At 41.0% G+C, this 13,871-nt stretch overlaps 1 protein-coding gene across 2 annotated transcripts in view; it reads right to left on the bottom strand.

Moving 5' to 3' along the window:
* Positions 1-13,871, bottom strand: part of SULF1 (sulfatase 1) — a 204,450-nt gene that overhangs the window by 16,547 nt on the left and 174,032 nt on the right. For both annotated transcript variants that reach the window (XM_040354377.1, XM_040354376.1), the window contains exons 13-18: positions 13,313-13,601; positions 12,046-12,142; positions 11,624-11,718; positions 5,806-5,871; positions 4,301-4,473; positions 679-821 (exon numbers count right to left, since the gene is read on the bottom strand). In XM_040354377.1, the coding sequence (XP_040210311.1) occupies positions 679-821; positions 4,301-4,473; positions 5,806-5,871; positions 11,624-11,718; positions 12,046-12,142; positions 13,313-13,601 (863 nt within the window). The remainder of the gene's footprint in view (positions 1-678; positions 822-4,300; positions 4,474-5,805; positions 5,872-11,623; positions 11,719-12,045; positions 12,143-13,312; positions 13,602-13,871) is intronic.

Below are 13,871 nucleotides of genomic sequence, written 5' to 3'. Positions count from 1 at the left end.
GAGCAAACTGCAGAAACGGTTGCTATTTACATTTTGTATAAAAATATTAATTCACTCTTGGCTTGACGATTGCAAAACCTTCCTCATTGGCCTACCATTACACAGGCGATACCCCCTTTAGTCTATCATGACTGCTGCTTCTAGACCATCCACCTTACTCAACTGCTTTTTGTCTGCTCCCCTTCTCTGCCAATCCATCTATTGGCTTCCAGTGACCCAACAGCATATCAAGTCATCCACAACTCTGCCCCCAGTAACACCACAAAACTTGTCCCGATATATCACGCAGACCATCCACTCTACTCTTTCCCAGCCCCCCTGCTCTCTAGCTCCCTTTTTACCTCTTTCCATGCTTGCTTCCAAGACTTCTCTAGATCTTCTACCATCCTCTGGCACTCCCTATCCCAATCTGTATGGCTGTCTCTTACTTTCTGCCTTTAGGAGGTGATCCAAAAAAACTCAACTCCTTTATTGCATACTTACATAGTTTCAGCTTGGACCTATGTAAGTATGTGTAGCTCATCATTGAGGGGAAGCTAACAACCATGGTTTCATAATTACTGATAGGTTGTTGCTTGAAGAATAATTTCCATTGTTTGGTATTTTTGGACCATGACTGGGCCTCCTAAGCATAACTGCACTATGTCTCTAAATACTTAAATAGATTTGTGTGTTTACCTGGTAAGGGTCAATGTTCATATCGAAGTACTCCAAGAAACCGGTGGCAAATTCACAAAACAGAAAATTGTGAGTCTCGTTGATTGTTCTCAAACACCAGTATGTGTTATTATTGGAACTGGTACAGGCACAGAAAGACCCCACTGTGAAGAAAGAGGGAAATCAGATTGCATTTTAATACTTTTTAAGCATTAAATTACAAGAAAAAAAATTAGATTCTAATAGGACACATGTGCACGTATAAGGCCTATGCTTTGATATGGTCATCATGTCAAACATACATCAGTTAATAAGGTCAGCACCGTAATTGCAACAGTCATAAATATCAGCACTCCAAGTTAGAACCCGAGCAGAGTTTACATGACAAACATGTGCAGGAAAACACATAGACTGGATATTCCCATGGGGATATAGAATGCTGTTATCTAGTGATGGTGGACTTTGTCTCCTTTCCTCCTCAAAAAAATAATCAATGTAATGATTATAACAGGGGGTCTATGATTTAATTTGACTTTAAGATTTGTTTCTGTTTAAGGCAGGATTTAAAGATATGCCCCCGTGAAATTGTGGTACCCACATCCACCATGTTATTGTACCACGGGGTTCATTGAAAAGAAAAGCATCCAAGAGCCATTGGGACTTTGATGTGACTTCATACAAAGTAGTGAGAGGACATACAAAGTTTAGAGAACTCACTGGCTCAGGTAAGGCTGCTCACAACAGACAAGGCTACTCTCCAGTAGGTACCCCAGCAGGTTACCAGTAAAAAAAAAGCATGCGCTAATGGAAGGAGTGCCAGACCAAATGATAAACAAGTCCAAATGCATTATTTAGTTTATACTAATGAAGTAAAATTGCACTTTGCATAAGAATACCCTTAGCTTGAATGTGGTGAAATGTGGTAAAATTTACATTGCAAGGAATACCCAATCCTGTGCAAGGAAAATCAAGAAACTGCATTTTTGCTTGCACATGATTGGATGATGGAAGTCAGCAAAGCTTCACCTCCTTTATTAAACTCTGTGGAAAATTACACAGGAAAGCGAATGGTCTATTTTCCTTTAGTTAATTAAACTCACTGACTCGGTACTTTCCAAATGATCAATCTGATCCTAGAGTAACAATCAAGAATACTCACTTTGGTGGCAGCATTTGTTAGTGACTTAGACAGCACTGAAGTGAGAGACAGCCAAGCGTCTAGAATTTTCAAAATGCTAGCAACCGTAACCTCTGCATTTTACTCAGTACAACTTTCCTTTAAATTGTTAATGTTGTACTGGAGTGACTTTTACTTTTATATACTTGTGTTTCTCATACTGACAGTAGCACTGATAATATGAATGTAAGGTTTTCTTGATATCCAGATAGAATGAAAACCTTACATACAGTGCCTTGAAATAGTATTCATACCCTTTGATATTTTCCACATTCTGTCATGTTACAACCAAAAATTTAAATGTATTGTATTGGGATTTTATGTGAGAGACCAACACAGAGTGGCACATAATTGTGAAGTGGAAGAAAAATGGTTTTCAATTTTCTTTACAAATAAAGATCTGAAACATGTAGCATGCATTTGTATTCAGCCCTTTTACTCTGATACCCCTAACTAAAATCTAGTTTAACAGATTCCCTTCAGAAGTCAACTAATTAGTAAATGAGTCCAACTGTGTGTAAATGAATCTCAGTATAAATACAGCTGTTCTGTGAAGCCCTCAGATGTTTGTTAGAGAACCTTAGTGAACAACCAGCATCATGAAGACCAAGAACACACCAGACAGGTCAGGGATAAAGTTGTGGAGAAGTTTAAAGCAAGTTAGGTTATAAAAAAAATATCCCAAGCTTTAAACATCTCACGGAGCACTGTTCAATCCATCATCCGAAAATGGAAAGAGTATTGCACAACTGCAAACCTACTAAGACATTGCCTTCCACCTAAACTGACAGATCAAGGCAAGGAGAGCATTAATCAGAGACGCAGCCAAGAGGCCCATGGTAAATCTGTCCACAGGGCAACTATTAGTCGCTCACTCCACAAATCTGGCCTTTATGGAAGCGTGGCAAGAAGAAAGCCATTGTTGAAAGAAAGCCATAAGAAATCCCATTTGCAGTTTGCGAGAAGCCATATGGGGGACACAGAAAACATTTGAAAGAAGGTGCTCTGGTCAAATGAGACCAAAATTGAAATTTGTGGCCAAAAAGAAAAAATGCTATGTGTGGCGGAAAACTAACACTGCACTTCACCCTGAATACACCATCCCCACCGTGAAACACGGTGGTGGCAGCATCATTTTGTGGGGATGCTTTTCTTCAGCAGGGACAGGGAAGCTGGTCAGAGTTGATAGGAAGGTGGATGGAGCCAAATACAGGGCAATCTTAGAAGAAAACCTGAGTTAGAGTCTGGAAAAGACTTGAGACTGGGACGAGGTTCACCTTCCAGCAGGACAAAAACTCTAAACATACAGCCAGAGCTACAATTGAATGGTTTAGCTCAAAGCATATTCATGTGTTAGAATGGCCCAGTCAAAGCCCAGACCGAAGTCCAATTGAGAATCGGTGGCAAGACTTGAAAATTGCTGTTCACAGGCGCTCTCCATCCAATCTGACAGAGCTTGAGCTATTTTGCAAAAAAGAATGGGCAAAAATGTCACTCTCTAGATGTGCAAAGCTGGTAGAGACATCCCCAAAAAGACTTGCAGCTGTAATTGCAGTGAAAGGTGGTTCTACAAAGTAATGAATCAGAGGGGCTGAATACAAATGCACACCAAACTTTTCACATATTTATTTGTAAAAAATGTTGAAAACCATTTATCATTTTCCTTCCACTTCACAATTATGTGCCACTTTGTGTTTGTCTATCACTTAAAATCCCAATAAAATACATTTGGTTTGTAACATGACAAAATGTGAAAAATTTTGAGGGGTGTGAATATTTTTTCAAGGCTCGGTATATATACAGTATATACACAGTATATTACATACATGCACATGACCACAATCCTGTTAGTTAAGTGCAGAAATATTTTTACTGATTATTCAAGTCATATTTACTTTGGCATTACATTTAGTAATAGCACGGCCTTCATTTCCCTCATTTCTTTTTTTAATTAAGTCCATGTAAAGTACGCACACTCTGTACAACCTGATTTCTGGAAAAGTTTATCACAAGACTTTTTAATCCCAGCAGTTGTGCTGTGTTTAATTAAAGAAGGGTTTAAGCAACAAACCCCATGAACTGCTGAACTTTGCAGCTAGAATTACATACAGACCTTACAATGTATCTATACCCCATTGCCCATAGCTGCCAATTAGGCCTCATTCACACAGTAATTCTTAAGTGTACACCCGTGTGAGGACCATGTTTGCACCCACACGGATGTCAAATAGGGAGCAGCTGCTATGTCCCAAATGAGATGAATGGGGCTGTCTGCATGCCAATGTACAGGAACACCTGTGCATCCTGTGTGGGCAAACAGGGGCCTCACATTGGTGTACGCTTAAGTATGCCCGTCCGATTGTGGCCTCAGATTTCCAATACAGGTTGAAATTAACATTTACAGCTGGGTCTTTTCTAAGCATTATGACAGATGTAATTTTAGAGCATTAATGAACATGTTCTTACAGTTCCAGAATGGTGCCGTCTGCCAGTGGTTGTTGTCATGAGTGAAGCAGGTGAGTCCAGGAAGGCTGCATTCTTCTCCTTTCCTATGTCGTTTCTTTTCCTTTTTATCCTTCTTTCTTCTTCGGTTCTCTTTAAAGATCTGCAACTTGTTGTCAACCTCCTGAGCACCTTCCCTATGTGGAAAAGTAATTTAAGACAAAAGTCATGAACTAAAGTCTAAATCAGTCATCAAGAAAATCTATCAACTTTCTAAATAAACATCATTTGATTTCATAATAGTTCATGCAAACCTTATAAAATGTTAAAGCTGAAGTTAATTCTGCTATTTTTTTGCCTTCCCTAGTTCCCCCTTCATCAACATGCAAATAAAAAAGTTTAAACAAAACCTTTTGGTTTTCATGACAGACTTTATTTTTGATCCACTGATGCTATCACTGGATCTCTATGCAATGCAGGCAGATCATGGCTGGTGAAAGCCTTTAAAAGCCTGTATCCATGATGCAAACTGCAGGCTGGCTCTTGGGAGGAGATATACAAATATAAAAATGCTTTAATGGGTGGTGTCAGCCTGCAGAAGTGGGTATTCTTCTAGGCAGAATGCATTAGCATGCACACTGACTTAAGCTGGGTAGACATGGGCTGACTGTCGGGAGACATCGGCTGGTAAAAAAAAAAAAAGGCTGACATTTGGCCCATGTGTTTGTCGGTCTGTCTGACAGAATCTAGCCATTTGACCAGCTTCTGTTGGATGAGCATGCTGGAGAACAAGCAGCTGACCAACTCCCGATCAGCACTCTCAGCCAAGCGCTGATCAGAGTGTTCTTGTGGGTGGCCATCCCCCTATCAAGACACAACAGATTAGCAGGGGAGATTGCTGCACTAACTTTGCATAGTTAGTACAGCAGCTCAGACCGGAGCTTATAGGTTTTTTTTTCATTCCACCTGCTGGATGGAATGAAAAACACCTCATAGTGTGTACCAGGCTTTAGTTAATGTTAACATGTGATATTAAACCTCTATGACTGAATTAACTAACCTTGACCTTGTTACCTGCATGGGACCCTGTCCCTAATGACTGGCACCTGAGATCCCCTTCACTTTTGGAGCCTGTTGATGCAATGATGTTGTCTTTTTTATGCAGTTATTTCACTGCACTGAACTTGATGACATCACCATAGATTCTTAAATTAAGTCATTTTGTGGCAGCTACAAACATTGAAGCTCTGCACTAGGGACCATATAGATCACTTGAGGTTCCCAGGTGACCTCTCCAACCCACTTTTTCTATGATTGTGTTTACTATTTGCAAAATATGATCATCAGCATATATTTAGCAGTCCCAAATAGAACAAAGAAAAATATACTGAGAAATAAGTCTAAACCTTAATGCACAACTAAAGCTGAAAAAGAGTATTGCCGATTTTTTTATTATTACACTTTTCAGTAGAAGAAATGTGTTTGGAAAAGTTTTACATAATCAAAGAAAGTAGAATAAACTGATTTACTTGAATGGATGAATATGACTCTTTATCTTGTCTTGACCCTTCACACCTTTATCTTTCTTGTAAAATCTGGAAAACAAGTAAACAGCATTTAACAAAAAATATACAAACATATATAAAAGGTATTGTAAAATCGGTAAATCTCGCGCCAATAAAGATATAAGTAAGTAAACTGAATTAAATTAAATAAGTGTTAAGCTGCTTCCCAAAAAATCAATAAACCTAAGGCCCCGTACTCACGACCAAACATGTCTGCTGAAACTGGTCCGCAGACCAGTTTCAGCAGACATGTTTGGCCGTGTGTTGGCCCGAGCGGACCATTTTGGGACGAATCGGACAGGTTTCCAGCGGACAACTGTTTCCCGGACTTGTTTTAAAACAGTCCGCTGGAAACCTGTCCGCCCGGACATGTACGGTCGTCTGTACAGACCTACCGTACATGTCCTGCCGCCCGCATCCCTCGCATGCGTCGAATGACTTCGACGCATGCGTGGAAGCATTTTTAAGGCGGCCCGCCCACGTCGCCGCGTCATTGTCGCGGCGACACCGCGTCATCGACGCGGCGACACCGCGTCATCGACGCGGCGACACCGCGGACACGCCCCGCGTAATGTTTACGCGCGGGCTTCTGTTCGATGGTGTGTATAGCCATCGAACAGAAGTCCCCGGGCAGTCCCCGGCCAGACATGTCCGATGGAAACGGTCTGCAGACCGTTTTCATCGGACATGTCCTGTCGTGAGTACTCGGCCTGAAATGAATAGTGGGAAAAAAGTGAGGGTAGGGGGCGCTAGATAAGATTATAGAGTAGTGTTAAACATCATACATAAAGTGTAAATTATATATATCAATGAGTGTAAGATGACTTGCAATAGTCACATAATGTGAAAAAAGTCCATACATAAATTCAACATATAATAATATTAATGCAAATTGAAGTGCAATATCCCAGTGATTCCACCAATCCTTAAACAAAAGTCCTCGGTAGCAGAAATAAATTTGTTATTGCGTGCTGCAAACAAATCCACTGTGTAAAGCGTCCACCTTCACCCGCTATGAACAAATGATCACCCAACGTGCTCAGAATAAGGATGGCACCTTACCAACAGTTTTGACCCTTTTGGTTAGAAAGAGGTCAATTATAGCTTGTTATCACAAAGTGTATTGCTCCATGCAATTCAGGAATTCCTTATCAAGCGACCATATTCCAGTAGCAAAACCATGGGATATAGGATGAAAAAGAGGAAGGACCGCAATAGTGTAATTCAGTTTTATTAAAATAAGCTTAAAAACAAAATAGCCAAATGGCTCCTTACTATTTGCGGTGCCTGTATCCTGACACTGAGGCTGCTGAGCGTGTATCCGTAAGGAGAGATGGCCCCCGTCGCTGGAAGGTCTGGCATGCGTTCCACCACCAGAAACCAGCTGGACCGGAAGTTCATGACTGTGCGTGACCAGGTTCCGCCTCGACGTACGTTTCGTATGTTACTTCATCAGGATCCTTTGTTCATAGCGGGTGAAGGTGGACGCTTTACACAGTGGATTTGTTTGCAGCACGCAATCACAAATTTATTTCTGCTACAGAGGACTTTTGTTTAACCACTTAACCACCAGCCGCCGTCCAAAAACGGCGGCAAGGTGGTTGCTTAACTGGGGGTCGCCGTTCTGAAACGGCGCCCACCAGAAGCAGTGATGCGCGCCGCCTCGGGCGCGCACACAGAAAATTCTGTGCGCGCCGGGTCTATGAGACCCGGCGCTACACAGATCTCGGTAACTGACCGACAACAGCGGTCTTTTACCATGTGATCGCGCCGTCCAATGACGGCGCGATCACATGGTAAACAAACCGGCGTCATTTGATGACGCCGGTTCCTCCCTCCTCTCGCTGTACCGATCGGTACAGTGTGAGAGGAGAGCGCGGATGGCAGCAGCAGTGTGGGATGGATCTGTGACTATTGCAGTCACAGATCCATCCATCCCTGCTCAGCCATCCCTGCATTAACCCCTGCAATACTCTGCCTTCCCTGCGCAATACTCTGCAATGCTCTGCCTTCCCTGCGCAATTACTCTGCAATACCCCCTGCGCAATACTCTGCAAAACCCCCGCGCAATACTCTGCAAAACCCCCGCGCAATACTCTGCAAAACCCCCGCGCAATACTCTGCAAAACCCCCGCGCAATACTCTGCAAAACCCCCGCGCAATACTCTGCAATACCCCCGCGCAATACTCTGCAATACCCCCGCGCAATACTCTGCAATACCCCCGCGCAATACTCTGCAATACCCCCGCTCAATACTCTGCAATACACTGCAATACCCCCGCGCAATACTCTGCAATACCCCCGCGCAATACTCTGCAATACCCCCGCGCAATACTCTGCAATACCCCCGCGCAATACTCTGCAGTACTCCTTGCGCAATACTCTGCAATACCCCCGCGCAATACTCTGCAATACCCCCGCACAATACTCTGCAATACCCCCGCGCAATACTCTGCAGTACCCCCGCGCAATACTCTGCAGTACCCCCCGCGCAAAAATTCTCTGCAGTACCCCCTGCGCAATACTCTGCAGTACCCCTTGCGCAATACTCTGCAATACCCCCCGCGCAATACTCTGCAGTACCCCCGCGCAATACTCTGCAATACCCCCCGCACAATACTCTGCAATACCCCCCGCACAATACTCTGCAATACCCCCCGCACAATACTCTGCAATACCCCCGCACAATACTCTGCAATACCCCCCACACAATACTCTGCAATACCCCCCACACAATACTCTGCAATACCCCCCACACAATACTCTGCAATACCCCCGCACCAATACTCTGCAATACCCCCGCACCAATACTCTGCAATACCCCCGCACCAATACTTTGCAATACCCCGGCCAATACTCTGCAATACCCAGAAAATACTCTGGGGAAAAAAATGCGTTTTAACCACTTCCCGCCCACGTCATATGAGGTCCTTGACTTTGTGCAGGGATATCTAAATGATGCCTGCAGCTACAGGCATCATTCAGATATCATTTTTTTCAGCCGGCGATTCTCTACACCATAAGAACGATCATGGCGGCTGTTCCGCCTCTTGATCGTTCTTACGGGAGGCAAAAAGGGACGTCCCCACTCCCTTCGCCCTCCGGTGCTTCTTCTGACTCACCGCTGCGATTGAAGCCAGGATCGTTTTTTTTCTTGTTTTTTTTCAGGCTTCCCAGCCTAGAGGTGAGATGTGGGGTCTTATTGACCCCACATCTCACTGTAAAGAGGACCTGTCATGCTATATTCCTATTACAAGGGATGTTTCCATTCCTTGTAATTGGAATAAAAGTGATCAAAACATTTATTTTTGGGGAAAAACGTGTCAAACTAAAATAAATAAAGTAAAATGAACAATAAAAATAAAAAATAAATATTTAAAGCGCCCCTGTTCCCGCGTGCTCGTATACAGAAGCGAATGTGTACGTAAGTCCCGCCCACATATGAAAACGGTGTTCAAACCACACATGTGGGGTATCGCTGCGAACGTTAGAGCGAGAGCAATCATTTTGGCCCCAGACCTCCTCTGTAACTAAAAACATGTAACCAGTAAAAACATTTAAAACGTCACCTATGGGGATTTTTAAGTAGCGAAGTTTGGCGCCATTCCACAAGCGTGTGCAATATTGAAGGGTGACATGTTGGGTATCTATTTACTCGGCGTAACTTCATCTTTCATATTATGCAAAAACATTGGGCTAACTTTAATGTTTTTTTTTTAAAAAAGCACAAAACTGTTTTATTTCCCAAAAAAATGCGTTCGAAAAATTGCTGTACAAATACCATGCGCGATAAAAAGTTGCAACGACCGCCATTGTATTCTCTAGGGTCTTTGCTAAAAAAGCATATATAATGTTTTGGGGTTCTATGTAATTTTCTAACAAATAAATGATGATTTTTACATGTAGGAGAGAATATGAAACTTTTGTGGAAAAAAATAAAAATAAAAAAAACCTTGATTTTGCAAAGAATTGTGGGAAAAAATTACAACTTCAAAAAACTCACCATGCCTCTTTCTAAATACCTTGGAATGTCTTCTTTCCAAAAAGGGGTAATTTAGGGGGTATTTGTACTTTTCTGGCATGTTAGGGTCTCAAGAAATGAGAAAGGCTGTCAATACATCAGATGTGATCAAATTGATCAATTTTCAGTAATTGGTACCATTTTCAGACTAAATAATATCCAAATTTTTTTTTTTTTTAACCAAAGATATGTAGCAGTATACATTTTAGGCCAAATTTATGAAGAAAAATTCATTTTTTGCAAAATTTTATAATAGAAATGAAGAAAAATTCATTTTTTTACAAAATTTTCGTTCTTTTTTCATTTATAGCGAAAAAAATAAAAACCGCAGAGGTGATCAAATACCACCAAAAGAAAGCTCTATTTGTGGGAAAAAAAAGGACAAAAATTTCATTTGGCTACAGTGTTGTATGACGGAGTTATTGTCATTCAAAATGTGAGAGCACCGAAAGCTGAAAATTGGTCTGGTTATTAAGGGTGTTTAAGTGCCCAGTTGTCAAGTGGTTAAGGATTGGTGGAATCACTGGGATATTGCACTTCAATTTGCATTATTATTATATGTTGAATTTATGTATGGACTTTTTTCACATTATGTGACTATTGCAAGTCATCTTACACTCATTGATATATGTAATTTACACTCCATGTATGATGTTTAGCACTACTCTATAATTATATATAAAAGGTAATTTGGCCTCTGGGTCAGTGATACGTTATCCTTTGTAAAAAAAATAAAAAAAAATAAATGCACATCTTCACATGTTATTATTATTATTATTTTTAAAGGAGCCTGTAAAGTATTGCATAATAAATAAATAAATAATTATTTTGTACTTTTTGTATAGTTTTTGATCATGTATGGGCTTTTTACCTTTTTGTCCTAAACGTTGTTGTGTCCTAAACTGTGTTGTAAGCCTTTAGACCAGGGGTCTCCAAACTTTCTAAGCAAATAACCAATTTACAGTCCTTCTGGCTTTAGGTGGCCAGACTGTGGCCAGTGGGAGTAAACCGTGTGCCATCATTGGTTTTAATGGGAGGAATAATACCCCATTGTTGGTATCAGTGGGGTAGTGTCCCATCAATTGTGTTAGTGGGAGGAATGCTGGCACATCATTGGTGTCAGTTGGAGTAATAGTGCCCCAAGGACCGCATACAGGCAAGCAAAAGGCCACATATGGCCCCTGGGCCGCAGTTTGGAGACCACTGCTTTATACTATTACACCTGTACTGAAAATGACACCTTGCATGTCAGTTACATGCTGTTTTGGGTGTACAGTTAATGGTACCTCCCGTTCCCTCACTAAATGTGACTTATGTCAAATGCAACATATGAATGAATTGGGGCAAGTGTCATGACAGGTAAATAGAACAATGGATCAAGGATCTCCCAATCTATCGCACCTCCGGGTTCTCGCTCTAATGATAGATTAGGTAACACTATAAAATCTGACACCTCATCCCTATTTAATTGAAAATAGTAGCAACAGGATGATTGGGATTATAGCAGTGCCTACAATTACAAGGAATACATTTTATATAAAAATAGAAAGTTTAGTCATAAAAAACAACAATTATTGGGTTCAATAAAAAATCATTGTATGAGTATGATACATATCACATTGGTGGTCACTTTGGTGGTTTTCTTTGCATATAATCCCAATCATCCTGTTACTGCTATCTCCATGTTCTCCTTGCATACGTACTCCACACCAGAGACAATGAAATCCTTTGAATAACACCTAACATTATATGTCACTCACCCAGGTTTGCTGCAATCACATTCATCGGGTTTCCTCCTTTTCAGATGTCCTCTTACTTCTCTTAAATTCTTAATTTTGTCTTGTAGGGCTTCAATCTGAAATGCAGAAGTGTGCATTCATATCAATATTTGTATACCTCAAACTGGGTCTGTTGTGAGAGTTAAATGAACAATCCCCCTTATAATGTCAGTGACAGTTGACAGGGAGCATCGAGCATCAGTTTTGGATGGGCATTTATAAATCATAACTACATTCCAATACATAAAAGGAGAAATTCTTATTATCACCTCCTGGCACAATATGATTGGCCAAGAGGAGTATCACAGACATGTTCCTCCTGTCAATTGCTATCATTATCTCATGTAACGTTAAATTATTGTCTTGTACACACATAGAAGGAGAGCCAGCAGTGATCAGATTACCTCCTTGTCAATATAAGCTTTGTGGTCCTTCCAGGCTCTGCTTGAATGGTATAATTCCCTCTCACAGTGCACCGAGTCATTGGTCAGAATATAACACCTGAGTCAGAAAAAAGATTCAATGACCATTTTACCTACTTAGCCAACATTTATTACAGAAATAAACTAAAATATACAAAACTTTTAGGCACCATTTGCTATGATTCTTAATGATACTGTACTGTATCACCACTGTAATAAATGTGGCAATTACATACTGATTTTAAGATAACTAGAAGAAATATAACAAAGCGATTCTCTGGGCACTTGAAATATATGAAATGAAGAGGGCAAGTCCACTTCTAGATATAACTATTTAAAAGAAAACATTCATACTGGTCCCTGTAACACGTGTAAAAAAGATTTAGGCTGGGTTCACACTGCAGCACAGAGAGGCTCAAAGCAGGGGTCCGGTGTGGCCCCGCTCACCGCTTCAGGTCTGATTTCAGCCCGAATGTTTGGCTGAATTCACACCTGAAAGGACCAGATGACGCACGAGACTCCCGTGCAATTTGCACCGGAGCTGCTGCGGAGATGTGTCAACCGCCTCCATTGAGAGCCGGTCAAAATCTCCTGATATGCAAATTGGATGCGGGGAAACCTGCATCCAGTTTGCAATAATGTAAATCTGGAAAACATCAAATCTGGCAAGACTCAACTTTGTGTGTCCTTGAATGATAACTTTAGAAATCATTACTGAAATCCTGTTTCACGTCTAGGAGATGTACCTATTAGGAGTTTCTTGACACTGTTGTTTGACTTTAAAAGCCAAATGTTCAAGCTACAAAGTGTTTAGAGTTCCTGTGGCACAGAGCTGTCATCGACTACAATGGATTTTTCCTAGCAACAAAAAAGCAAAGGTACTACAAATTGCTGTTACATAACTGCTACAAAGCAATCATATACTCCAATAAATATGTAGGATGTCTTGTATATCACTAACTAACATTAACACAGAGATCATCGATAACCATTTTCATTTTCCACCTTCTCTTCTCATGTAATCTCATTTAAAGTCCCACAAACGCCTTCTGGCGTCCCCCTTTTCTTCTCTTTAATAAGTGGCAACTCAGACTAAAAATTCAATTTACAAACATCTAATTTCAAGAGACAGATGAACTGAGAACAAGGTTATTCTAAAATGTGTGGAAATATCCTTATAGCAAGACATAATGATGTTAATTTTTTAAATCTGCTAATGCTGCCAAAATGAAGGCCACCAGATGCTTACTTATGCGTGACTTTCACAGATGCAGAGTGACTGATCCCCATCACACCATCAGCCAACATTACATCATCATCCTCATTTGGGGAAGTAAATGTTTCATCCTCCTCTTCTTCATCATCATCAATATCCTCTCCCACTTCTTCTTCAGAGGCGTAATGTCTCTTGGCGATGACTCTTGTCTGTGGGGGCTCCACATTTTCTTCATCTTCTAAATTGATGTCATAAACCTCTCCTTCAAACTCAACAGCCAGGGAGCGGGCTTGTCTGGTGTGAACAAAACGGGGGTTGAATTCTGCAGAAAGAACAAAAAAAACAGAGCACTCGTAAAAGGATTACGGCTGTACTGTATGAACATCATACGTTATAAAAGTACTGTGGATAAGAACACTTAATGGTCATTTAAATTCACATAAACTATATTGTGGACCCATAAAAAAGCAAACTACACCTTTCCCAGGAGGCAGCAACAAAGGCCAGCCATAGATGGTTCGAATTTTGGCGGGTTCAGCAGGTACTGTCTGAGATTCGAACCATGTATGAACAGACTGAATGTACCAAGTTG

The sequence above is a fragment of the Rana temporaria genome, chromosome 5 (genome assembly GCF_905171775.1).
Source record: "Rana temporaria chromosome 5, aRanTem1.1, whole genome shotgun sequence".
NCBI lineage: Eukaryota > Metazoa > Chordata > Amphibia > Anura > Ranidae > Rana > Rana temporaria.
The sequence above is the reverse complement of the archived record's forward strand: the minus strand, read 5'-3'. Positions and strand labels throughout refer to the sequence as shown.